This window comes from Arvicola amphibius, chromosome X, assembly GCF_903992535.2.
Source record: "Arvicola amphibius chromosome X, mArvAmp1.2, whole genome shotgun sequence".
Lineage (NCBI taxonomy): Eukaryota > Metazoa > Chordata > Mammalia > Rodentia > Cricetidae > Arvicola > Arvicola amphibius.
This window is the reverse complement of record NC_052065.1, coordinates 16,595,554-16,621,959: the sequence shown is the minus strand read 5'-3', so window position 1 is coordinate 16,621,959 and position 26,406 is coordinate 16,595,554. Positions and strand designations below refer to the sequence as shown.

Below are 26,406 nucleotides of genomic sequence, written 5' to 3'. Positions count from 1 at the left end.
CAGCACTCGGGAGGCAGAGGCAGGCAGATCTCTGTAAATTCAAGGCCAGCCTGGTCTACAGAGCGAGTTCCAGAACATGCTCCAAAGCTACAGAAAGAAACCCTGTCTCAAAACACAAAACAAAACAAAACAAAAACAAAATCATAATGATATTCAATCTTGTACATTTAAGGAATTCCTCAAAAAATTTTTCTTTTGTTCTTTTTGTTTTTTTTTTCAAGACAGGGTTTGTCTGTTTAACAGCCCTGGCTGTCCTGGAGCTAGCTCTGTAGATCAGGCTAGCCTCAAAGTCACAGAGGTCAGCCTGCCTCTGTCTCCTGAGTGCTGGGATTAAAGGCGTGTGCCACCACCGCCTGGTTGCAAAACAATTTTCAAAGGATGGCAATCCCAAGAAAAAAGAGTATATGATCAGGCAGTGTCCGAGTGTTACAAAGAGAGGGGGGCCCTAGTTTGTCCTGGCCACCTAGCTAGCTTACATCCGAAATAACCACACAGAAACTGTATTCATTAAAACACTGCTTGGCCCATAGCTCTAGTTTCTTATTGGCTAATTCTTACATCTTAATTTAACCCATTTCTATTAAGCTATGTATCGCCACGTGACTGTGGCTTCCTGGCAAGATTCTAACCAGCGTCTGTCTCAGGCAAAAGATCCATGGCGTCTCTCATTCTGCCCTTCTTCCCAGCATTCAGTACTGTCTTCTCCGCCTACCTAAATTCTGCCGTATCGGGCCCAAAGCAGTTTTTTTATTCATTAACCAATGAAAGCAACACATGAACAGAAGAACGTCCTACAACATCCAGGTTTCCTTTCCAGGTGCTATGATAAAACACCTAACAAAGGAAACTTTTAAAAGAGTAGGGTTTATTTGGCTTACATGCACAGGTTACAGTCCGTCGTAGCAATGACGTCAAGGCAGCTGGAACTTGGAGGCAGTCATATCAACTGTCAGAAGCAGAAAGAGAATGCGCACTCACACTCACTACTGATATAATGTTTTAATGCCGGTACTCAGCTAGGGCTTTCTCTTTTTGTAATAGTTTGATATCCAAAACCAGGGAATAGTATCACCCAGAGTTGGCTGGGTCGTCCCACATCAATTAATGCCATCAAGACAATCCCCCCCCCCCAGACATGCCCCAGGCCAACCTGATCCTAGATAATCCCTCCTTGATTCTCCCTTCCCAAGTGATCCTAGCTTGTGTGAAGGTAACGATACTAATCATCACAGCCACCTTTCCAAAAGACAAAGCCCCCAGCACTAATCACACACGACAGGTCGCTCCAATAGATGACCAGAAAAATCTAAGTTATGCAAACCACTTACTGGCTATTTGTCTGGAGAGTCTATGTAAGCTAGAAAGTTCTCAGAAAGGCCAGCGAGATGGAGAATGGAAGAGGGGGCCTACTTAGACAAAATAGAAGGGTTTTTTTTTGGTGGGGGGAGTGACAGGATTTCCCTATGTAGCTGTGTCTGGCCTGGAACTTGCTGTGTAGACCAAGCAGATCTTAAACTCAGAAATCTGCTTGCCTCTGCCTTCCAAGTACTGGGTTTAAAGGTGTAGGCAATTACCAAACACGGCTTGACAATATTTCTATTTAAATGGTTATCTCTAGGTTAACCACCTTTACTACATGTACACTTGAGCCTGTGCTGGAGCCCTCCTTGATTTTCAGCGGGCAAGCAACGTCAACCAGACTCTAGAAGGATCCTTTGACTGATTTTATTCTTATGTATATGTGTAGGTATATACCTTGTGAGTGTAGATGACCTGAGGCCATAAAAGGGCATCAGATACCCTGGAGCTGAGTTACAGAAGGTTTTGAGTCTCCTGATGTGAGTGCTGGGAACCCAACTCAAGTCCCTTGGAAAAGCAGCAAGTGCTCTTAACCTCGGAGCCATCTCTCTAGCTCCTAAAAGGCCTCTTTTCTTACTCAAGTCCCCATACTTTTTCCTCCTGCCTCACTGGCATGAGGATCACGAGTTCAAGGTCTCAAAGAAAAATTAAGTCTGCCCATAGTTCAGCCATCTGAGATGAGTGCCTTACCCAGCTTTCGGCAGAGCAGCTTCCTACTGCTGAGGGCAGTGGTTAATGCAGAACCCCATAACTGGTTAGGAATAAAGGATGGTGGCCTGCTTGGCCCTAAATGGGACACAACTATATCACCTCCTCCAAGGCCCAGGGGAAATTAAGGAAGGAGGGGCAGAAAGAATGTGAGAGCCAGAGGATGTGGAGATGTCATTAACAAGATGACATCAAAAAGATGCCTCCTGAGCCGGGAAGTGGAGGTGCACGCTTTTAATCCCAACACTTGGGAGACAGAGGCAGGCGGATCTCTGTGAGTTCGAGGCCAGCCTGGTCTACAGAGCGAGTTCCAAGACAGTCAGAGCTGTTACACAGAGAAACCCTGTGTTGAAAAACCAAAAATAATAAATGTGTGTGTGTATGTATGTATGTGTGTATGTATGTATGTCTCCTAAGCATGAATGACACTGCAATTGCACTCATAACTGAAGCTGTGGTTATAAAGTTGTACACAGGACTGGATCTTCAATAATTCATCATGAATGGGGGAAGGGCTCATGAGGCCCCATTCCTTCTTCTAGGTAATTGATGGTTTGGGTGGCCGAAGGTGTAGTTTTCTTCAGTGGTACAGACACTGATAAGCTGTCCTTGCTGCAGCAAATACTATTCCACCCGTGCCAAGGGAAGAAACTCTAGACTCTACATCTACTTTTGCCCCAAGGAACAAGGTGCCAGAGTGATTGAGGATGGTTCCACTGTCCACCTCTGGCCCTCACACGTATGCGTATTCATACGAAAACAATGCACACACATGCAGTACATGTGTACACACAGACAAATGTAAAGACAGGAAGTGTTGTTTATCATACATTTGACTGCTAATGAAGCCAGGGCTCAGAGGGACTCAGCAGCTTGCCTGCCGGTGCTTACAGAACTGGAGGGGTACAGCAGTTACCCAACATAAAACCTATGGCTGGCCCCACCATCACTAAGATGCTTTCTTGCTACCAACTCTGATTTTTGGGAAGGCAGAGACAAGTGGGTTTCTGTGATTTCTAGGCCAGCCTGGTCTACACGGTGAATTCCAGGCCAGCCAGGGCTACACAGTGAGACCATATTTTAAAAAAAAGCCAACACCACCAAACAGCATCAAAACAATACTCTTAAAAAGTAGGAAGTCGCGCTGCCAGGCAGTGGTGGCGCACTCCTTTAATCTCAGCACTTGGGAAGCAGAGGCAGGCAACTCCTGTTCCACTTGCTTCTTCCTAGCCAAGTGTTACGACTACAGGAGTGCGCAAACACGCCTGGAGCTAGGAAGAGGGTAGGGAAAAGAAAGTAAAATCCCATCGCATCATCCCCCGCTCGAGGCGATCTTAAACTTTCAAGATTTTTTATCTTCCTCCCAACCTGGAGCTTCCAGAGCCATAAACGCAAACACCCAACAGCCACTCTAGCCCAATTCAGAGGACTAACTCGTTAGCCTGGGAGGTTCACCCCTCTATCTCTGGGTGGATTAACGAGCTCAATGCTTGGCCCGCTTCCGTTTAGGGAGGGGCAGGCCCTCTTTCTCTCTCCGGGTTCCCCCAGATAGTCCTGCCTTTGGGCAGTCTCTTGGGCCTCCAGTACCCCTATCGGCCCTCCTTCTCCTCCCGATACGCCCCTCGGAGGACTCTACCACTACTCGGAATGTTCCACAGATCCGCGCACTGGGAGCTAGGAGTTGTGGCCGGATTTTCGGGCCAGGATGAGTCACTTCCGGTCACAGACTCCCTCCTCCGGAAGTAAGATCTGATGTAAACAGCGGAACCGGGAACCAAAGCCCGGGAGGTCAGAAATTCGTGCCGCAGGCGGCACCAACAGTTAGGGTAGGGTCGGGGAGGGGTGAAGATCAAGTCAGCAAAAGCAACGCGCAGGTGGAGCACGATCCAAGGGTTGGTCAGGGTCGCAGGGTGGGTGTTTCTACTAGAGGTCTTGACAGGTGGTGATTGGTTGGGGACAGGCGGCTAGAGTCGGTGCTGTCATGGAAAGGGAAAGGAACAAGTCTTTTGAGAGAAGTTGAGGCATTTCAATTAGGGTTCTTAGTTGGTGTGGGTATTTGGACGAGCGATCTAAAAGAGAGCCTTGGAAGCTGGTGCTATTCAGAGTATGGCTCAAGTAGAAGCAATACCCAGGAATTACAGCAGAAGTAGGTTTAAAGTCTTAGAGGGTGGGTAGGAGGTGTGTCTGGACAGAGGTCTTCGAGTGATGGGATTTGACAAGAGACAGAGAAGCAAGTCGAAGTTTTCCTAGGTAGGTTTTTTGGGTGGTGTGTACTGGGAGAAGTGTCTTTAGAGAGTATCTGTACCCTAGGGCAGGGTCTTCAGGAGACAACATGGGAACAAAAGGGACACATTTTGGGGGGGAAAGGGGCTTATGAGGGTAGCATTGGGTCACCTCAGTTAGGAGTCATGGGTAGAGAGTACAAGGAATGACGTGTGTGTCACAAGTGTGAAGAATTTAGAATGTCAAGGGAACGCCAGGTGGGGGCTTCAGGAAATAAATCCAGGGTGTGGAGGGAGTTTCCAGGCTTGCCTCGGTGACCAGAATTAGCAGTGTGAGAGACAGGTTTGGGAAATGTATTGCATGAGGGTGTGAATGGGGTCCTGGGGGCAAATAAATGAGAGTTAGAAAGGCACAAGGGGGAGTTCTGTGGGTGATGGGCACTCATAGCAGTCTCATGGAGATGGCCACTACCTGACAAGTGGATCTGGGTGCAGGTGTGAGGATGGGAAGCGTGTGGGAAGAGATGTGAGGTCATGTCAAGCATTAGAGCCAAGAATGGCTTGGAGGGAGGATGTATCATGGGCTATCCTCTACCCCATTACTTCCTGAGAGGTTTAGTAAGGGTTGGTGTTTATGGCAGTTGTGAATCTGTCATTGTCAGACAAGATTCATTCTGCCTGTGGTCTTGGTTTGAACAGATACTCTGAGGTATACTCGGCTTGTTTTTGTTTTTTGCAGTCTGGAAAGAAAAGTATCAAAATGGGGAGAAAGCCAGGCGTGATGGCACACGCCTGTAATCCCACCAATCAGGAGGTGGAGGCTGGAGGACTCCTGGGAATTCAAGGCCAGCCTGTGCTACTTAGGGAGTACCAGGACAGCCAGGGCTACGTAGCAAGACCCTATCTCAAAACAAAATAGACAAAGTGGCGAGGAAGAAGAAATCCTTCCGGGGACAGAAGTTGTAGGACTTAAGAGAGGACACTCGAGAACTCTTCGCAACGCTGTCATTTTTGTGCCTAGGGAAGCGGTCCTGCACCATGACTCAGCCGCCACTTCGAGGTGTGACCAGCCTCCATTTCAACCAAGACCAAAGTAAGCTTGTGATTGTATCTTTGTGGGAAGGATGGGGAAGAAGGGTCAGATGGCTGTGAGCCCTAGAAGTTTGAGGCAGACAGATTCCTTTCATCCGCAGGTTGCTTTTGCTGTGCCATGGAGACAGGCGTACGTATCTATAATGTGGAGCCATTGATGGAGAAGGGGCATCTGGGTGAGTGGCAGTAGAGGTGGGACAGTGGGCAGAAAGACTAATATGGGCATTGGCATCTACCTGTACTGATACTCTGGTCTCTGTGCAGACCACGAGCAGGTAGGCAGCGTGGGCCTGGTAGAGATGCTGCACCGATCCAACCTGCTGGCCCTGGTAGGCGGTGGGAGCAGCCCCAAGTTCTCAGAGATCTCCGGTAAGTGCTTTCATCCCGTACTTGACCCAGATTCCCCAAATTCCTTACTTCCCACATACACCCTGTGGGCAGATGACATCGTCAGCACCTGAGTCCCACAGTGAGGCACAGTTTGTAAGCTTGAAATGTTTGCTTTGTTATTTAGTGAGACAAGGCCTCACTATGTAGTTCTTTGTTGACAAGGCTGGTTCCAAATGCACAGAGTGCGGAGATTAAAGGTGTGCTCTACACATAGCTTTAGTCTTTTTATTTAGGAAACATTTCTGGGACTGGATGTAGCTCTGTGGTAGAACACTTGCCTGGTATACTCAAGGTCCTCAGTTCCATCCAAACACTATGAAAACAGCAAAGCCACTGCTTTTTTTCTTTTTGGTTTTCCGAGACAGGGTTTCTCTGTAGCTTGGTGCCTGTCCTGGAACTAGCTCTTGTAGATAAGGCTGGCCTCGAACTCACAAGAGATCCGCCTGCCTCTGCCTGGGATTAAAGGCATGCACCACCACCGTCCGGACGCAAAGCCACTTATTGTCTGTCTCCTATTTGCCGTAGTCTTACCAATGGAGCACTTACTGAGAGCCTAATCGTTATTTTTTTCCTTTGTTTTTTTTTTCAAGACAGGGTTTCTCTGTAGCTTTGAAGACTGTTCTGGAACTCGCTCTGTAAACCAGGCTGTCTTTGAACTCACAGAGATCCCCTGCTTCTGCCTCCCTTGTGCTGAGATTAGAGGCGCGTGCCACCACTGCCTGGAGTACCCTAATCGTTATTTTAAGCACTTTACATACAAACATTAATTTGAAATAAGGTCTGCTCTAGCCAAATATGACCTTGAATTGCTCTCTACCTCCCTAGTGCCAAGATTCTAGGCTAACGCCTTCACACCTGGCTTTACATACATTAGCTCATTTAATTTTGTAGGCTTTTCATTTTTTGGTTTTTAGAGATAGGTGCTCTATATAGTCCTGATTTTCTAGAACTCACTATGTAGACCAGGATGGATTCAAACTCACAGAGATCTCCTGCCTCTGCCTGATGGGATTAAAGCTGTGCCCTACCATGCCCAACTAATTCTTTTTTCTTTCTTTTTTTTTTTTTTTTTTTTTTTTTTTTTGGTTTTTCGAGACAGGGTTTCTCTGCAGCTTTTTTTTTTAGAGCCTGTCCTGGAACTAGCTCTTGTAGACCAGGCTGGCCTCGAACTCACAGAGATCCGCCTGCCTCTGCCTCCCGAGTGCTGGGATTAAAGGTGTGCGCCACCACCGCCCGGCTATGCCCAACTAATTGTGTGTGGTAGGAAATACCACTAGCCCTTTTCCCCATCTTTGTTGTGCGATGGAGGGAACCCAGAGCTTTGCACGTTCTGGTACTAAGCCATAGTCCCAGCCTCCTTAGCCTCATTTTTACTGATGAAGACCCTGAGGTCCACTTAAGATCACATAATTAATAGGTTTCCATATCTTGGAGTCATCTCTCCTATACCCTCTTGGCTTGACCCACAAGCACCACCTTGTTTTAAGTTTTTTCTTCTTGTTGATCCATGACATGGCAAGAGGTATCATACATGACTCATAGAACCCTAGACGTCATCACAAAATCTCCTGAGGATACGGACTGAAGACCGAAGTAGTTCCAGAGGAAAGTTGTAGGCCTGGGTCTGAATCCCTTAGCTGTTCATTCCTGTGCTCTAAGGTCTTTGACTACATCCAGCTCATTTGAGCTTTGACTTCCTCATCTCCAAATGAGCTTAACTGTTCTAGAATGTATTTTCTTTGGAATCTTGTCCCCAAGTGTTCCTGCTGTGTGAGGCTCACGTTGAAAATTTAGTGAAAGGTGAAGCTCGGGGTTGCGTGCCCCGGAGGGGTAAGGCTGGGCCCCCGCCTCACAGTCACCTCTTAGCCTAAACCTTGGTTTCAGCAACCCACCCCTCTGCTTCTCAGTGCTCATCTGGGACGACGCCCAAGAAGGCAAGGACTCCAAGGACAAACTGGTGCTGGAGTTTACCTTTACCAAGCCAGTGCTGGCTGTGCGCATGCGCTATGACAAGTGAGCTTGGTGAAGACTGGGGTGGGGGGCAGGAGGTTCCCATAGCAAGTAAGCGGGCTCCCAACCCCACTCTGGCAGTTTCCCTTTCCTCATGGCCTGCTGTGTTCTGTGTGGTCTGCAGGATTGTGATCGTGCTAAGGAACCGCATCTATGTGTACTCCTTCCCGGACAATCCTCGAAAGCTGTTCGAGTTTGATACTCGGGACAACCCCAAGGGTGAGAGGACCCAGATATCAAGGTGTAAGGATATGGGGCTGTGGAAGAGGCCAAAAGGAGGCGATGAAAGAAGGGACATATACTCAGATGCTGGGGGAGAGGTTTTATGCAAGAGATGCAACCCTTTCAGTCCAACCGTATCCTTACCCCTGGTCCTGCCCCCACGTGACAACATAAAGCACTCGTGAGGACATGGGCAAGTGTATCAGCAAGCCCTGGGCCTCTGATGACTTCCTGGCAACTTCTTAGAGCCTTTTCAGACCATGGAGAGTGGAGCTTAATGCAAGCCCACACATGTGGGGTTGCTATGGGTAATATATCACAGAGGGTTAAAGTCTGGCCCTTACTTGTCCAGCTCTATCTATTCTGAGACTCAGCTCTCCCATGGCCTCCTCTTCACCTGCCTATCCCTTCTTCATCCTCACAACTTAGGGCTGTGCGACCTCTGCCCAAGCCTGGAAAAGCAACTGCTTGTGTTTCCTGGACACAAGTGTGGAAGTCTACAACTTGTGGTAAGCAGTGGGCAAGGGCGGAGAGAGAGGTGGATGGACTGTCTCTCTTGGTGAACTTGTGGTCCCTTTTCCTCCATGTCACCCCAAGCCCAAACTGTCCCCTCCTCCAGGATCTGGCAAGCACCAAGCCTGGCACTTCCTCGGCTCCATTCACCATTAATGCACATCAGAGTGATGTGGCCTGTGTGTCCCTGAACCAGCCAGGCACTGTGGTGGCATCGGCCTCCCAGAAGGGTACCCTTATTCGTCTGTTTGACACGCAGTCCAAGGAAAAACTGGTAGAGCTTCGAAGAGGCACGGACCCTGCCACCCTGTATTGGTGAGCACAGTGTTATGTGTGTTGGGCTGGTGGCCTTACAGCACAAGCCCTTACAAGTCAGCATGTTGGGCATCATTGCCGGTCTGTCTTGCAGCATTAACTTCAGCCACGACTCCTCCTTCCTCTGTGCTTCCAGTGACAAGGGCACTGTCCATATCTTTGCACTTAAAGACACCCGTCTCAACCGCCGCTCTGCGTGAGTATCTTCGCCCTATCCTGTGTTGTCCTAGTCCCCCTGGCCATGTGCCGTACCTAGACTTACCAAGTGCTGCCTACAGGCTGGCTCGTGTGGGCAAGGTCGGGCCTATGATTGGTCAGTACGTGGATTCCCAGTGGAGCCTGGCCAGCTTTACCGTGCCTGCCGAGTCAGCATGCATCTGCGCCTTTGGTCGAAACACTTCCAAGAATGTCAACTCTGTAATTGGTGAGTGACAGTAGTACCCTTGTAGTACCTTGTAGTACCCTTGGCTTGGGGTACTACACAGGCAAAGGACGGCAGGTTGGACCTAAAAGAATGTAAGGGTTTTCCGAAGCTGGAGGAAACTGGAATGTGTGGGCTCAGCCTCAGAATTAGTAAGAGGGGTGAGCCCTGGTGGGACATGAGGGGACTAAAGTATGTGGCTGGGGCATCTCCTAACCTTTCATAACACCCCAACCTTCTAGCCATCTGTGTAGATGGGACCTTCCACAAATATGTCTTCACGCCTGACGGAAACTGCAACCGAGAGGCCTTTGACGTGTACCTTGACATCTGTGATGACGATGACTTTTAAGAGCCCTGGCAGCTACACTAGGAACCTGCAGTAGCAGATGGCCAATCTTGAGTTTTGAGGGTGTTGAAGCAGCCAGCAAGCATCAAGGAGGCCTCCCACTCTTTATTCAAGCACAGCTGTATCTAAAGAAACAAGCTCACTTCTCCCAGCACTTTTTGTGAGTGTGCCGAAGGCCAAGGACAGATTGCCTGGGCCACCTAGTCTGGAAAATACTCACGGGGACCCAAAGGGATTATTGTAATCCAACCTGGGGATTTAAAAAAAAGGTTACCAGAAGAGATAGCCTCTGTGATGTATATTCAATAAAAGGCTTTTAAATGGCATTTATGACTTGACCTCAAGGTGGGGGGCATACTTTTCCAGGAGCTATGTGACCTAGGCTCCTGACAGGAAGGAAGTGGCATCCACCTTGGGACTTGACTTCCTATTCTTAGTCCGCTCATCGTTGACTCACTCAACGCACAGCTTGCCCAGTCCGGCGTGGTGCCCCGCCCAGGGATGAAAGAAGTTCGAGTTTTGAGCTTCTCCGCCGCGTGGCGAAGCTTGGTTTCCCAGCAGTCTCTGCTACCATAGTTGGTGGTTTCTGGCCACGTTCATGGCTGCAGCTGCGCAGTAGCCTACGTTACTAGTCATTGCCCCCTAGACTCTATTTCCCAATGTGCCTCGCGGTGCCGCGAGGGGTAACGGATGTTGTAGTCTCGCCGCCCTTCGGGCTGGTCCAGCAACCCGCAGGATGTCGGAGGTGCGGCTGCCACCGCTGCGCGCCCTAGACGACTTTGTTTTGGGGTCTGCGCGTCTGGCGGCTCCAGATCCAGGCGATCCACAACGATGGTGTCACCGCGTCATCAACAATCTCCTCTACTACCAAACCAATTATCTTCTCTGCTTCGGCATCAGTCTCGCTCTGGCCGGGTGAGGGAGAGAGGTGGTGATTGGCTGAAGATACTAGCGGGAAGTAGGGTGGACTTGTGGGTCTTTGAGAATGAGGAGAGGGGAACGTAAGGGTAAATGCTAGGCTGGGAAGGGCGAATTCGGTAGAAAAGGAAGGTCTGAGGGGCATGATTGGAAGGATTTGAAGGAGGGAGGTCTTTGTTATAAGGAGGGTTGGGGGTGGGGGGGTGAGGGAAGACCTGGGTAGGAAAAGTGGGGAGGGAGGAATGAAGAGGAATGTGGGCTAGGAGGTGGCCCCGAATTTAAAGAAGGCCTGATATGGAGGATGAGAGAGTACCAAAGAGGTTCAGTGATGTGAATGATGGGGCAAATTGGGGAGCCCTGGAGGGTTTAATACAGAGGTGGGGGTGTAGTAAAGACAGGGTTTGGGAGGTGAGTTTATAGAAAACCTACTCATATTGGGCCCAGAGTGACGATCCAGTATTGCGAAGCTGGAAGCCAAAGACGGACAATCTAGAAGAGGGCTTGAGCAGGGTGCTAAGACTGGGACTTAAACCAAGGATAGGTTCAAGCAACTGTGGGAGGGTGGCTCTATATAAAATTGGGGTAGTGGAGGACCTTTTGAATGAAGTGACATCTGGAAGGTGCCCAGCCTGCAAGGAGAAATATGTATTGACTGAAGGCCTTGGCGAGAGATCTGCAAGGGTTAAGGTCATAGAGGAATGTGGGAGCGGACCTGGGAATGCTAGAAAGAAACCCTGCAGGTCTAAAGTCAAAGACCAGAGAAGTGCTGGGAACCCAGGACCTCTGGCAGTATGTGGGGATCCTATAGGACTGTAGTACCGAGGAATCCAGAGTTCCAGGAACCCCTGGAGGCTGGACTTACTGGAGACAGGCCTGGTGAGGCTATTTGTCGGGATGCTGATTCCAGAGACAGGAAAAACTCTTGGGGTCAGGATCGGGTGAATGGTGAGGCTAGCTGAGTGCCCTTGTTCCTGCAGGTACATTCGTCCACTGCACACCCTCCTGAGTGCACTGGTAGTGGTGGTGGCCCTCGGTGTGCTAGTGTGGGCTGCTGAAACCCGTGCAGCTGTGCGCCGTTGCCGTCGCAGCCACCCTGCAGCCTGCCTGGCTGCAGTGCTTGCCATAAGCCTCCTCATTCTCTGGGCCGTGGGCGGCGCTTTCACCTTCCTGCTCTGCATCACAACCCCAGTGCTTCGTGAGTCTCTACTCTCCCTGTCTTAGCTGGGGAAATGGACTGCTCATGCTTGAACACTAGGCCTGCCCCGCACTGGTTCCTGGGCTAAGAGGGGACTGGAAACACTGGAGGATATACATGCCTCCATTAAATGTCTTCCCGAGCATCTCTATTACCTTTTTGGGTTTTCCCTTGTTAAGTGCCTTAAACTGCCCAAGTCCTGATTTCCTGGGATGTTCTTCCTGGCCACATCTCCCATAGCAGGCTAGCCTGCCTCTGGGTAAATTCCCCATTGTGGGCTGCAAGCTAAGGCCTCTGATCCTCTCTTGGTATTGCTCACAGTGATCCTGCTGCATGCTTCACTGCGCCTGAGAAACCTTAAAAACAAGATTGAGAACAAGATCGAGAGCATTGGTCTAAAGCGGACGCCAATGGGGCTGCTCCTAGAGGCACTGGGACAAGAGCAGGAAGCTGGATCCTAGGACCCTGGCATCTACATCCTGGATCTAGATGGCCCCCCACCCCATACCCAAGATGGACCCTTTTCTCAGCCATTAAAATAGGAGCCTAGAGCCCTCTGGCCTGCAAAAAATAAAAGACACCTGTGACTGCTTACTCCAACCCCAAACTAGTCATCTCTTACCCTGCAGCCCCTGTTACCTAGGGACTAAAGTCTTCAGTCCTGAGTTTGAGACTCAATAACCTACATCGAGCCTTGAAACTGTTTTTTTTTTTTAAACCAGAGCATCCATAGCCAATCTCAAAACTGGACCAAGAGATACTCCCCTAGCCCAAATCTGAGACTGGTCTTCCATATTTCAAAGCTAGGGCTTGGGGCAGGACATTCTCAACTCTTGAGCTCTAAACTAAGGATTTTTCAGACCCTCCCCCCATCTGGCTTAGAACCCAGGTTAAGACGTGGCCAAATCTTGAGCTTAAATCCCAAGTGTCCTCAGTCCTCACCCCATTGAACCCAGATGACCCTAACCCTCAGCAGACTCAATAGCCTCCCTCCAACTCTATGTAGAGGTTTTCTCCCTTCCCCACAGTGTTCCTAGTATTGAGGACCAAGGTATGGGGCTAGCTAGCAATAGCCCCTGCTGGGAATGGAGCACATGTATTAGTGTTCCTGCAACAATAAAGCCAGTGAATCTCAAGCTTGTTTGGCCTCCTGTGTGAAGTTCTTGTACCTTTCAAGGAACAACCCAGTGGCTGTCTTCAGTTCTGCTGGGCCATACCTGACTGGGTTTAAGTGTTTGTGCTGAAAAGGTGACTTCTATGGCCCTCGAACCTGCTGCCTCTGAATTAGCATTAATTAAAACAGGGATGTAGAAATGTATACTATCATTTTGGATATTCTCTTCTTATAAGTGGACCAGGAGTATAAGTGCAGGGAGACAAAGAAGCTGCCCCATCTCACAAAGCAAGTGAAGTCAACACATGACAGCTGGACATTGTGACACCAGGAATCCCAGCAGTGGGGAAGCTGAGGCAAGGGGACTATGAGTTGTGGCCAGCCCTGGCTACATACAATCTAGCTCAAGAAAACAAAACACATGGAAAATTTAAGGATGACCCACGTCGTTGTCTTTCTGTCTGTCTGTGTTTGTGTATTTTAACCTCCTACCCCTTGCCTGAATCTCGGGAACTGGGTGCCAGCACACCGAACGCAGACACGGGGGCGCGGTGCGCGGCAATTGGAGGTCTCCACCAAGATTTCGGCAATTGGAGGTCCCACCGAGCAAGCGAAGTCCATCACTGTCTTTCTCCAAGGGACTTCCAGAGCGGCGGGAGCTAACAGCAGCTGTCACATGGCAGCCACCTCCAAAGCTTCATCTCTGTGGGCTGAGAACAATATCTAAGTCATCTTTCACACGCTCTCGTGGATCTGCTATTCTGCGCACCAGGGAAGGACAGTCTGATTCTGGCTCTTTCTTCAGACTTTCCACTGGTGAGCTCCTCCTTTGTATAGCGATGGGGGGATTTCTTTAGGTCGAGGAAAGCATCTCCATTTTCTGTTTCATCCACACTTCTCTTCTCCATGGCTTCTTGGTGTACAATATTTTTGCACGGAGGGAGCAGGGACTAAGTCCACGGGCCGGCCGCCTACAGCGGTCTCGGTGGAGACCTCCAACTGCCGCGCACCGTGCCCCCGTGTCTGCGTTCAGTGTGCTGGCACCCAGTTCGCGAGATTCAGGCAAGGAGTAGGAGGTTAAAATACACAAACACAGACAGACAGAAAGACAACGATGTGGGTCATCCTTAAATTCCCCAAGAATGCCCCCTTTATTGTGTTCAGGGACAGATTATATAGAGATAGCCACACCCCAGCCAAACCCACCAGAAACCACTCTCCTGCCATCAGGAACTCCTGAAGGTCTCGTGCTCAGAGCAGCTGTAGGCACTCAGATCAGGGGATTACAAGAAATTCAAGATCTGTGGTCTCACTGCTCCCAACAGACACTATTGTAAGCTACTTCCAGTGTTTTTTCTCCCCATAAAAATATTTTGTTTTCTGACTGGCCGTGGTTGTACATGCCCTTTATTCCAGTATAGATGGATCTCTGAGTACAAGGCCAATGTGGTCTACAAGTGAGTCCCAGGCCAGCCAGGGCTACACAGGGGGTCCCTTGTCCTGTCTCATAAATATATCCATATAATCTGGTCTTAACTAGAGGTGTGGGTTCCTGTGATGAAGCAGACAAAGAAGCAATCCAGGGGTTTAGTTTATACATTTATTATAGAAATCCCCTTCCAGTGTGAGTAGTGTCTTGGGCCCAGATCCATTGATACAAAAAGAAAATTTAACACCAGGTAAAGGGGGTAGGGGAACCCCCAGTTCCAGAAAGTCACACACAATATAGAAAACACAGCTTATGTGGATTTGTTTAAAAAGTGGTAAATAGAGGAATGTCAAGGAGGACATGATGTGGCCTGTGGCCCATGGCCAGATGTCACCTGAGGGTTTTGCTGGCATCGATCAGTTGCCAGGTTTAACCACTGCAGCATCCCAGGATGTGACATACTGAAATGGCTCTGCTTCTTGACAAACTCTTGTATAGCCTCCTGACTTGGAGAGGTCAGCACAGAGGCCACGGGCAGAGACAGAGACAACAGCTCCTTCAGGCACCCCACCTAGACTTCCGTCCTTCCAAATGTGGACAGGAGCCCATCTGTCCAGGAACTCTAGTGGGAGGAGGCAGGGGGTTCTGTTCACAGCGGTCTCTTAACCCCCGAGATTCTATATGGTCCATTTTGTTGAGGTGGGGTGGTGGCTCCTGAATGGAACAGGCTGGGCATAGGGACAGGAATGAACCCAACCAGGAATGAGCTCACAGTTTCCCTTTTATAAAACACCTTGTGTTGGGCAAAGACAGTGACTACTAAATCACAACTGTAAACAGAAATGGAGGAAGGGGCAGTGTCCCCAAACTATTATCCCCCTCTTTGAAGCTAGCTGGGGCCCTCCAGTCCCCCAGCACAGGATGAGAAGAGATGCCAGGGGTATCGGACATCCTTCTGGGCCCCAAAGAAGCCAGGGGTCCTGTGAGATCAAGCACTTGTCCCTCAGAACCAAGAGCAACCACATCCCAGGGCTCAGCGAGGTTGACTGTATATTCCCCAGACTGGACTATGTCCAGACCAACAAGAGGCTTATCAGGAAGGGTCAGACCAATGTCCCTGGGGTCTGGGGATCAGAACTGGAAGACTGTTCCCCCTCTAGCGTCAGGTCACTTAAACGAGCGCTCAGCTCCGGGGGATACAGGAAGTCCGTGTAGTATCTTTAGAAAGGACAGCAGGAATCCGGAAGACAGGGAAGGGAAGGGAAGAGAGGAAGAGACAGACAAGACACACACAGAGAGAGGAAAAGAGGCTTGTTAAAGAGGTGGAGACAGGCACAGGACAGCACCTTCAGGCTCTTAAGCATGGGGTATGGAGTTTAGAAGAGAAAGCCATGGAGCACGTATGTCCCTTCTTCCCAGCACCCTGACTTCAAGACTCACTGCCAGCTGTCATGTACTAGGGAGAATAGAAAAATCCCTCTAAAGCTTGGGAAAGAACTCCTGCTACCAACATCCAAGATCCCCCTCACCAGGACCCTAAGGACTAATGCAGGTCATGTCTGATAAAGTGACCCCATGCCAAGACCGCAGCTAGTTTCCTTGTGGTCCCACTCATCAGCTATCTTGACAAAGTGCTCCCTGGTCAGGATACATTCAGCATCTGAATCAATACCCCTACCCATCAGCAAAAGCACCCCCATACCTGCCGGAGACAGGGGGTGCTGTGAAACTCCTCGAGTGCGGGAGCGGTGCCTGGCTGGGAGGACCATATAGTGCCTGGCCCACTTCATAGCAGCGGGCATGGAGGAAGGGTGCGTGTGTTGGGCCCACATGTGGGAGCATAGGTCTGCGCTGGGGCCCCATGGCCAGTCCCGAATTCCGGATGTACCAGTCCCGGAGCCCCTCCAGGGCAAGGTTCTTATGGCCACCTCGCTCACCAGCTGGAGGTACCCGGGTGGGTGGCGGCATCCAGAGTAATGGGTTTGGATGCACTTCCAGACCCTCCACAGCTTCTGGGGGCAGGCCACAGGGCTTGGAACGAATGGCACGGGTGTTGGGGTCTTTGCTGCGGAGAAGGGGGCTGCTGCCATCAGCTGCATATATGGGTGGAGGGCCAGGGAGCATGGCAAGGAGCCCATCTCTGCGGGAAAGGGGTCCTGGGACTTCAGGAGCAGGCAGCAAATCCCCCCAACCTGCCCCACCAGCACCACGGGGCAAGCCCCGGTCCAATGAATAGTCCAAGAGGAAGTCTCCACACACAGGTGGGAGTCGGGGGAGTCCACGGGATGCAGGGGCAGCTGAGCTAGGTCGGGCAGCCCGAGGAGGGTCTGGGGGACCAGCGGTGCGGGAGGAGAAGGCAGGGACTGGTTGGGGGCGCTCATACAGCACCTCACTGCTCTTGCAGACTGGGGGACCAGCAGCAGGGGGAGCCAGGGGGGCAGGTGGAGATCCTGCTCCCCCAGCAGCTGCCCGGTCCACCAGCAGGGCCTCAGAGCTATTGCTGCGGCGGGTGCGAGCTGCGAAGAGGGAGGCCCGATCCGAAGCAGGGTCAGGCCGAGGAAAGCCCATCTGGGAGTCCTGACTACCCGACCACTGGCGAGAATGGAGGCCTTCCGGTCTAGAGAACAGAGGTGCGGTAAGAAGAGCAGGGTCAAAAACAGAAGACAAATGACGAGTGCCCTGACTGCCCCATCTCATTCTGAGCCTTCACTATCTCTAAAACAGGTCCAGTAGTAGAAGTCGTGTGCATGTAGCTACTAAGCAGTGTGTGTAAGGGCCACTGAGATTTGGCCCCAGACGGGAAGCCAGAGGGTAGGGCATGGAAATGTTCACGGGGATAGGGCCACAAGCTCTTGGGGTAAATGTTTCTGGGAACCGGAAGGAAACGCTAGCTAAGGAATGACATACACAGGCACCCTCCTGTTCCCACAGCTCCTATTCTCCTGCTAAGGCTATTCTCATGGCTCCTTTCTACCTCCTGAAGAAAGCCCTAGGCCTTATGACTGGAACTAAAGGCTTTTTGAACTCTAACCCACCAGGTCTGTGAACCAGCCCCAAACAACTGTCCCACCATGCACAGAAGCATGCCCCCAAAAGTCAGGGATTCTGTTCACAGCATGGGAAAAGTACGCATTTAAGGACTTAAGGAACGTTACAGTTTAGCGTGTCAAGGCTGACTAGTTTAAAACTTTGCATGGGCTCCAAACTTCAGAACTTTGGTTTACTCACAAGTTACTTAATTAACCTTTCTGTGCCTCAATTTCCACACCTATAAAATGTAAATAATAGCACCTCCTCAGAGGGACCTTAGGATGACAAAGGAGTTGCTATCCACCACAAATGCTACCGATTATTAGCAGAAAGTAGGCATTTGATACATGCTACCCAACATGCATTGTACCTGTGTCTTTCAAAGGCAGATAGTACACTCACTTCACAAACAAGGAAGGAAAGATTCAGAGAAAGAAAATGACTTATCCCCAAAAATGCAGGAAAGCCCATATTCAATCTCTCACGCCTCTGCCTCCAATTCCCACGCCAGCTTCTAGCCACCTTTCAAAGCCCAGATGCCCATGTCCCACATCTTTTGGAAATTCCTATTCAACATCTACAGTTCGAACTAAAAGGTTTCCTCCTCTGATACTCAGTCCCACCCTCAAGAGTCCCCTTACTTGCAGAGCCGGGGGCCAGTGCCCCGGGTGAGGACAGGGGTGGCAGGCACACTTCGCCCCTCAAAACTGGAGGCACTCCTGGGCAGCGAGCGGGTGGGGCTAGACAGAGATGGCAGGCCCATATCGGGACCCAGGTTAGAAACCGCACTCACCAGTAGGCCCTCCTGCCAGCCCAGGCTCAGGATCCCACTCCTAGTCCCAGGAAAGGAGGAAACGGTTCCTCTTTACCTGGTGGGGCTGGCCACAGAGTTGCGCCGGCTCTTCAGGTCCCCATAAATATCTGAAGGGGGAGGTTTCCATGGGGCTCGCCGCTCAGGGCTCCCCCCTGATACTGCCCGAAACTGGTCCCAGGCCTTTGGTGGTGAGGGGCGCTCAGGTAGAGAGTAGCAGTTATGAGGGTCCTCTGGGTAGAAGGGAGAATAGGGTAGAATTCAATGAGAGAGGGCCTGGAAGGAGCCGGACAGGTTTAAATGGGGGCACCGACAAGCTAAGAGAGAAAGCAAGGCAAACGTAGAGGCTGGCCTGTAAGGTCTAGGGCAGAGGAGGCGGAGAAAGGTGAAGCTAAGGGTACATGGGAGCATGGGGCATGGCTAAAGAAGAGCTACAGGAGGAGGGGCTGAACCAACAGATATTCTGAGAGGACACGGGAGGGGTGAGCTCAGGCTGAGGGATAGTTCTCACCATTATCATGGCTGGCCCCTGACTCTGAGAGGGAGCTGCTCTCCGAGTGCAGAACTACATCCTCTACAGGGGAGAAAGGGAAAGGCAGCCTGTCACTCCAAGGTCTGAATTCCATCCCCTGCACGGCTGGATAGCATCTCTGTGTGCACTGTCTTCTGCTACCTGATTCTGGCGCCTCCCCAAGAAGAATCCATCTTTGCCAGACACACATACCTATAATTCCAGCTACCTAAGAGGCTTTATGAAGCTGTGTGTGTGTGTGTGTGTGTGTGTGTGTGTGTGTGTGTGTGTGTAATAAGTTCAATGCCAGTCTGGAACATGGAATGAGTTCAAGACCAGACTGGGCAACTTGCCAAAATTCTGTCTCAAAAAGCAACAACAAAACAAGAGAGCCGAGCAGTGCTGGCGCACGCCTTTAATCCTAACAGAGGCAAGTGGATCTCTGTGAGTTCGAGGCCAGCCTGGTCTACAGAGTGATTTCCAGGACAGCCAGGGCCACACGGAGAAACCCTGTCTTGAAAAAAAACTTAAAACAAAACAACGTGCTGGAGAGATGGCTCAATGGTTAAGAACACTTGCTACCCTTGCACAGGATCTGGGTTCGGTTCCTACACCAGGCACTTCACAACTGTCTCTAACTCTAGTTCCAAGGGTTCCAAAGCCACTAGCCTCCACAAACGCCTGTATGTGTGTGGTAAATGTAAACTCACGTAGGAACACATACATGTAAATAAAAATGAATAACTATTTTTAAAAATAACAACAAAGCCAGGCAGTAGTGGCACACACCTTTAGTCCCAGCATTTGGGAGGCAGAGGCAGGCGGATCTCTGTGTTTCGAGGCCAGCCTGATCTACAGAGTGAGTTCCAGGACAGTCAGGGCTACACAGAGAAACCCTGTCAAGAAAAAATTAACTAACTAACTAAATAATAAAAATAAAGAAGAGGACTGGGGATGTAGCTCCATGGTAGAATGATTTTCTAGAATGCTGATCGGCCTAGGTTCAACGTTTACCTGAATCCAAGACTACCATGAACTTGAGTATTCATCTTCCTGTTGCTTACTGTTCAAGTCCTCTGAACCTCAAGTTAGGTTATTACAATTCTCCTTGATGAGCATTCCCCCTGTAAGTCCTGCTCACCTCTCTGCCTTCAACGGCTGCTCAGCCACTCCACCACTCCTATATGCATAAGCCACAGTCCATTCTCAGGGCCATTTTCCCACTCACTGGAGGGAAGTGGGACCTGGCTTACCTTGGCTGAGCTGAGCAAGACGTGTACCCAGGCAGACACCCTGGGCATTGACTAGTGCTCCTGCAGATAGTGGCAGCACTGGGAGGCCAAGGCGGGCCCGGAAGTCCCTGAGCTGCTCTTCCAGCTCATGCAGCCTCCGCAGGGCATCCACTTGCACTTGGCGCCGCCGCCGCCTCTGCTCTCCAGTAAGGTCAGGGGCCAGGGCCAGGCGGCGAGCAGCAGCTGCGATCTGTTGCTGCACAGACACCTCACGCTCCAGGGCCTCAAGAGCCAGCTCCTGCACAAGCCAAGAGGGGTGGAACAGAGCTAAATCATAGAAATGAGTACCCAAGTAGCGGGAAGTTGGCAGAGCCCATCTATACTGGAAATGGGGCCTGTTCTTCCTGGGGGAGTCTGTTTGCCTCAAGGGACAGGATGAGGAGGTGGGCCTATGTATCTTCTAAAGATAGGAAGCTTGTCTTGACAAAGTTAGGGGTCCCATACTGCACGAGGAACCCACCTGTTCAAACTCTTTCCCTTCTTAGCTCCTCCCACTCCTGGCCATAACCCTCCTTCTGCCCTTGTTTGTCCCTGCCCCTCATCAGCACCATCCTGCTCCCCACACCCAACTGCTTACCTCAGCAGGACACAAGGAGTGGTGTACTGGGTTCGAGTGTGGTGGAGGGTAGGCACGTGCTGCAGGGGGTCTCCGGCGTACCAACTGAGGACGTTCACCAGGCTCCAGTGGGCACTCAGGGGGCAGCTGGCCAGTTAGCTCCTGGAGGGGCCCGGGACAGAAACTACAAGGGTTAGTTAGAGAGATGACATAAAGTAGTAAGGGGCCAAGAAACTATATCTCCCAAGGAGACTGGCCTTGCCCAATACTCCACATAGATTAGGTTCCTTCTATCAAGATCTCTACCACCAGGGTAGAAGTGTGGACCCTAAGTCCTTCAGTGGCTCCAAAAAAAAAATCTCTGGGCCATTGGGTATCTTGAAAATCTGGAGCTCAGAGTTCTTAGTTTTTATAATTATAAAAGCCCACTTTATATGCTGCACATATAACACAGGGGCTGGTCTTCTGAATCCCATTACAGTGCGTGTGTGTGCGTGCGCGTGTGCGTGCGCCTGTAGCTGTACATATGTGTAGGCCAGAGGCCAATCTTGGATGTTGTTACTCAGGATACTATCTACTTTTTTTTGAGACAAGGTTTCTTTCTCACTGGCTTGGGACTTGATTAGGCTAGCCTGGCTAGTCAGAACGCCCCAGGGAAGTCATCTAGTCTCCGCTTCTCCAGCACGAGGATTACAAGTGCTGACCACCACGCCCGGCTATTCTTTTTCCATAGTTTCTGAGCGTTGAACTCAGGCCCTTACGCTTAAATGGTCAACTGAGCAAATTCCCCATCCCCTGAACCCTATTATTCCTTCAGGAAAAGCGTGTGGACACTCACACTGAGAAGGGTAAATCAGAGCTATAGCCAGCTGTGGTAGATCATGCCTAGAATTCCAGTTCTTGGGGAGGCTAAGGCATGAGCTAGAGACTACCCTAGGCTACAGTGAGAGTTCTAAGTCAGCTTGGGCTACAGAGTGAGACCCTGTCTCGGAAAACAGATGAACGGATGGATAGATGGGCTAGTGGAGGGAAGGGAACAATAATTCACACTGTGTCAGTTCAGGATGAACGCTGTTGCCCAATTTTGGAAACAGTTTTCACTTTGGGGAGGGGAGGTTTAAAATTATTCACAAGTGACTATGGATCAGCACTGGCATATTTCATTGATACTGTGATGTCTAAGTCAAACTTTGAGGACACACAGGGTAACAAGAAAACTCCTAACTCCCAGACAATTGGTTAGGCACCCATCACGGTAGTCTGCCTGCCTAGACACCCTGGCTCCTCACCCTACCTCCCACCCCCTCACCCCCACCCCCACCTAATAGCCCTGGGGTGAGGCCCTCACCGCCTCCTGCAGACAGACTTTCCTGAGCTCTTGAAGCTTCAGGCTCAGGGCCTCTTGCAGGGTCCGCTGGCGGTCAAGCAGCCCTCGAAGACGCTCTGACTTCACCTGGGGGGCAGCCTCTCCAAACAGGGCAGCTGCACAGGGGGAGGGAGCAAAGATGAAGACAACTAGGACATCCTGGAGCAACTGTGGGGACAGGGACCAACCCTTCCCAAGCAGACATATGGAGACTCGGGGTAGGGAGGGGACAGCAGGAAGTGGAGGCAGCCACTGACCTGGGGCATTGAAGGTAGGGGAGCTGATCAGCTGACCTTTGACTTCCATCCTTGTACTGTCTGGAGGCTGTGGCTGGTGGCTGGACAAAGCCTGGCAGTGACGCAGCACAGAAGGCATTAAGGAGGCATATCCCACGACACCCCCAATCCCAAGGCCGGTCCTACTTCCCATCTTCCAGCTAGGAATAGAAAGTACCCCGGGCCCCACCCACCTACCTACCTGGCCTGCCCACTCAGAGTCTGTGTCAATGTCTGGACCCACTTGGCCTTGTACCTTGGTTCCCTTCCCATTGAGTGCTGACACAGTGAGTGGGAAGCTGGGCAGACTTACAATGCCTCCTTAGAGGCCCATAGGTCACAGCCAGGAGTCTCACCTAGGGAGAGAATTAATGGTATAGGTTCAACTGAGTATACCAACCGTGAGCGTATTCAGCCTTGGGTGCCTGGAACAGTTACCTGCTCTATCACAATGAATCTTTGAAACCCCTCAGGCAGGAGCTCCGTCATTATTACCTTTCCTTAGGAGATGAGGGGTAGAAAGCACAGAGAGGTGAAATAATTGCCCAGTAAAGGGCTTCACATAGGACAACCCATCTGGTTCTATACAATTCCTCAAGACAGCAGCTCCAATCCTGACATTTGCCTCTTGAGCACCTCGGTCCAACCATCAGAAGGGTCTTTGCCCAGGCTGTGGCCACAGTCTAGAGCACTGGTTCCAGCCTCTCACCACCAGAACCTTGCTTCTCACTTATTTTGGGGCTGTTTGAGTTTCAGCACACAGTCTCACTCTGTAGACTAGGCTAGCCTGAAAGTAACTGTGTTCAAGCTGCTCTTGAACTCACAGCGATTCTCCCGCCTCAGCCTGCCACATGCTGGGATTACAGGCAGGCACTACCATGCCCAGCTCATTCTGGGGCTTAGATGCCGCTTTCAGAGGTGGTTCCTGAGTGCTGCCCTCTCCCAGCTTCCGCTGAACAAGAGCCTGTGCCTCCCTGTACTGCCATTTGGACAGGGAGAAGGTCTACCCCAGGGAATCAGTAGCTCCAGCACCCCAAATGCTGCTGCACACAGCAAGTAGCCCACAAATGTACGCCAGCTGGCTGAACAAGTAACCGAGTGAACAAATGCAAGAGAGCCGAGCCAGGTATCTGGACCGATCTGGCTCTGTACAGGTTCTAATTCCACCCTGCTGCCCTGATGTAGCAAGGAGTGCCCCTTGACCTCAGGGTCCCTCCAGCTCCTATTCCCTCCCACCCTCTTCTGAAACTAGCACAGAAGTTATCCTGCTGGGATGGGTGAGAAGAGCCATCCACAGCCATGGATAACCCATTAGCTGCCTTTTTTTCTGTCCGTAGAAGCCCTGGATGACCATGGAGCCTGCTTTGGCTAGCTGCCAGCCCTCCTTCTGCTTCTTTGGAGTTTGCTCCCTCCCTCCCACATCCTGCTTGGTCCCCCGCTGGGCAACCAGGTGACATCACCTCCCACCACCTGTGCTAACCTCCAAGGTAGGTAACTGGGAAGGCCTAATGGAGACAGCAGAGTTCCCATTTTAACCTACCTTGAATTTCACAGCTTGTCATGATGTTCTAGAAAAGACCCAGACAAGCAAGGAAGCCTGGCTCTAAGCTCCTTCCCCATGTTCACACTGTAGGGTATAATCAAACTGCCTACAAGGTCCCCCCAGTTTATCTGTCGTCTTCCTGGCTGTCCCACAGGGTCTGTGACCCTCCCTCAAAGGACTCATGTATGATCCTCAACATCAACGTGAGATAGTCCCCAAATCCAGACACTACGCAGTGCAGAGGTTCTCACAAGCCCACCCATCTGAGGTTCAGTACAGCAGGGGTTCTTTGATGTCCTATCTCAGCTTCCTCTATCCCTCAGCTCCTAGAACTCCTACTTTTCCCAGGACCCATTTTTAGTTTGGGAAACTTTTCACAAGGCTGGCCTGAACCCCTTTCTACCCCAAACAGAAACTCAATTCCCCTGACCTCTGGGTCCATTCACCCCATTCGCCACCATCAGTCTCATGCTCCTCATTCGAGTGCCTCAACCCTTCCTTCTTTCGGAAATCGGAGCATCGTGGACGTCAACACAGGGTCCAGACAGGAACCCCGACTCCACCCTGTCAGCCTGACCTCAGGGACATAGCTAGGGCATGAGTCATTGGGTCACTGGGCAGGCTAGACATGGGTCAACGCCCCACACCTCCATACCTGACTCAGGAACCTTTGCTTCTACTCAGCTGTGCTCTGCACACTTGCCTTGGGACTTAGGGCTGCCTCCCACCAAGATAAGATAGTGAGAAAGCAGTCCGCCACCATCCCTGCGCCACTGGCGCACCCTCACACAGGCCATGAGACCCTCCTGTTTGCCCCAGGGCCTTGTCACTCTGCGTCCCGTTGCTGGGACTGACTGTAGTAAGAGAAGTCACAGAGGGCACATGCGGGGGACACACACACACACACACACACACACACACACCCAGAGGCAGGCCCAGCAGGTTTTTCAGGTCTGCCCTTCTGACACCATAGCTGAGAAAAATTCCTGGCTGTAATGACTGTTTACAACCAAGATACTTCACCTGGGTGGCACTCCAACACTGTCAATGAGAACCCCCAGTTCCACATCCTGCCACCACTTCAACAAATACACACGCAAAGTCTGGACTGCTCCCCAGTGCTCCCCCCGCCACAGCACACCCCTTTCCATCACTCTGGGTTAAAAAATAGAGGGAGGAACAGAAGCCTGAACAACATGGTTTCTAAATAGTTCCATTGGCCTTTTCTGAGGCACTAGCCCTGATAAAGAGGCCACTCTGAAAAGGCGAGAGGGGTGGGGCAGAGAAGAGGGTGCTGAGTCTCTTTGCTCCATTCCTCTTCCTCCATTTCCAACCCAAAATTGCTCTCTATCAAGAAAGGAGAATGGGCATGTGGGAATCTGCCCTGCTCCCCAGCTCCTCCTATACCGAACATTGCCCCTCCTATCGCAACCCTTTATTGTCGATGGACTTCTCCCGCCGGACCAGGCTCTCTGGAAGATCACTTCAGTACACTACACGCCAGCCCTCAATCCCTGCACCTTCACAGTCTCACACCCCTGGCCCATTACTCCGAGGTACTCACCAATGCCAAAGTGCTGTATGACAGCCTCGAATAGCTCAAAAAGCACAGTTGTCTCCTCCAGGCCCTAGCTCTCCTGGCAGTAGAAGTGAACAGCAGTGACTGCTGCCTTGGCTGCCTCCCACTAGGTAAAGGCCCAGCCTACCTGGACAGGAACTGGGCTGGCCCATACCTTTTAACCCTTACCTGCCAGCTTCCCAGGGCTAGGGCCACTCCTGGGGAAGCAGTCTCAGGGACCAGGTACCTCACTCAGGGTGCCCAACAGGGCCAAGAAGAAAGCATAAACCTCTCTCCTCACTGCAGATACCTAAGAAACAACTGGGGAAGAAGCGCTAAGAGCTGTAGGAGCAGCCACTCCTTCTCCTGCTTCTCCTGCTGCCGAGATCCCCAGGCCACTGGAGCCTGCCTATACAAGGTAGCACCTAGGGGAATGGGGGCTAGGAAGCTGTAAGGTACACACGTACACGTACACGTACACACACACACACACACACACACACACACACACACACCTCTGTTTTGTTTTTTTTTACTCTGAGCAGGGTGCATTACCTCTCCAGACTCTTAGCCTCCCCTCCCACAGCAATGCATAAGAGAAGGTCTTGGGGAAATTTTTTCCCGTAATTAGGTTAATGGTTTTCTAAGCTGCAGAGAGAAGTTAACAGGGTTTCTCTGTGTGGCCCTGGCTGTCCTGGAACTCATTCTATAGACCAGGCTGGCCTCAAACTCAGAGATTCACCTGCCTCTGCCTGCCAAGTGCTGAGATTGAAGGAAGACATGTGCCACCACTGCCCAGCAGAAGCTAACCTTTCTAAGGAAAGACCAGATCCCAAGCCACCATCTTCCATAGTCCAGGAAGAAATAATCCTGGTTTATGCTCTACAAACCGGAGAGGTGGCACAGAAAGAGCCTTGTCTGAACAAAGGATGGGAAGCTGGGCCTTGGCAAGGTGAAAAGGCCTGCCTTAGAACATTATAATGTAAAACATAAGGGGCCAGGAGGTGGGTCGCACACCTTTAATCCTAGCACACGGATGCAGAGGCAGGGGGATCTCCATGAGTTTGAGGCCAGCCTGGTCTACAGAGTTCCAGAACAGCCAGAACTGTTACACAGAGAAACCCTGTCTTGGAAAACAACAAGGTGGGCAGGGTGACGCACACCTTTGATCCCAGCACTAGGGAGGCAGGAGCAGGCTGATCTCTGC

At 51.0% G+C, this 26,406-nt stretch overlaps 3 protein-coding genes across 7 annotated transcripts; 2 read left to right on the top strand and 1 right to left on the bottom strand.

Moving 5' to 3' along the window:
• Window positions 1-3,775: 3,775 nt before the first annotated feature.
• On the top strand, window positions 3,776-9,927 carry Wdr45 (WD repeat domain 45). Of its 5 annotated transcripts, none has more exons than XM_038317391.1 (11): window positions 3,776-3,855; window positions 5,311-5,382; window positions 5,483-5,557; window positions 5,646-5,750; window positions 7,679-7,784; window positions 7,906-8,000; window positions 8,433-8,512; window positions 8,623-8,831; window positions 8,926-9,027; window positions 9,110-9,255; window positions 9,495-9,927. In XM_038317391.1, exons 2-11 carry the CDS (start codon window positions 5,328-5,330, stop codon window positions 9,602-9,604), a joined length of 1,083 nt encoding a protein of 360 aa, XP_038173319.1. In that variant the 5' UTR covers window positions 3,776-3,855; window positions 5,311-5,327; the 3' UTR covers window positions 9,605-9,927. The 5 variants fall into 5 exon arrangements, with proteins under 5 accessions (XP_038173319.1, XP_038173318.1, XP_038173317.1 ...); XM_038317390.1 differs by having other exon boundaries at window positions 3,808-3,893; XM_038317389.1 differs by having other exon boundaries at window positions 3,822-3,959.
• A 123-nt stretch (window positions 9,928-10,050) lies between these two features.
• On the top strand, window positions 10,051-12,850 carry Praf2 (PRA1 domain family member 2). The gene is made up of 3 exons (XM_038317394.2): window positions 10,051-10,516; window positions 11,497-11,714; window positions 12,036-12,850. Exons 1-3 carry the CDS (start codon window positions 10,338-10,340, stop codon window positions 12,173-12,175), a joined length of 537 nt encoding a protein of 178 aa, XP_038173322.1. The 5' UTR covers window positions 10,051-10,337; the 3' UTR covers window positions 12,176-12,850.
• A 1,564-nt stretch (window positions 12,851-14,414) lies between these two features.
• On the bottom strand, window positions 14,415-25,391 carry Ccdc120 (coiled-coil domain containing 120). Its single transcript, XM_038317342.1, is given in 11 exon segments — window positions 14,415-16,874; window positions 17,929-18,027; window positions 18,157-18,331; window positions 18,610-18,672; window positions 19,863-20,139; window positions 20,479-20,619; window positions 21,806-21,939; window positions 22,081-22,171; window positions 22,301-22,350; window positions 22,353-22,454; window positions 25,206-25,391. Coding segments are annotated over 10 exon segments (1,992 nt in total). The 5' UTR covers window positions 22,372-22,454; window positions 25,206-25,391; the 3' UTR covers window positions 14,415-15,931.
• Between the last annotated feature and the right edge of the window lie 1,015 nt (window positions 25,392-26,406).

Excerpts from the sequence above, each read along its gene's own strand:
- Wdr45 (XM_038317391.1), top strand. The coding sequence starts at position 5,328 with ATGACTCAGCCGCCACTTCGAGGTGTGACCAGCCTCCATTTCAACCAA. Across the intron at positions 7,785-7,905 it reads GTGCGCATGCGCTATGACAA|GATTGTGATCGTGCTAAGGA; the intron begins GTGAGCTTGGTG and ends TGTGGTCTGCAG. Across the intron at positions 8,001-8,432 it reads TACTCGGGACAACCCCAAGG|GGCTGTGCGACCTCTGCCCA; the intron begins GTGAGAGGACCC and ends CTCACAACTTAG.
- Praf2 (XM_038317394.2), top strand. The coding sequence starts at position 10,338 with ATGTCGGAGGTGCGGCTGCCACCGCTGCGCGCCCTAGACGACTTTGTT. Across the intron at positions 10,517-11,496 it reads ATCAGTCTCGCTCTGGCCGG|GTACATTCGTCCACTGCACA; the intron begins GTGAGGGAGAGA and ends TTGTTCCTGCAG. Across the intron at positions 11,715-12,035 it reads CATCACAACCCCAGTGCTTC|TGATCCTGCTGCATGCTTCA; the intron begins GTGAGTCTCTAC and ends TATTGCTCACAG.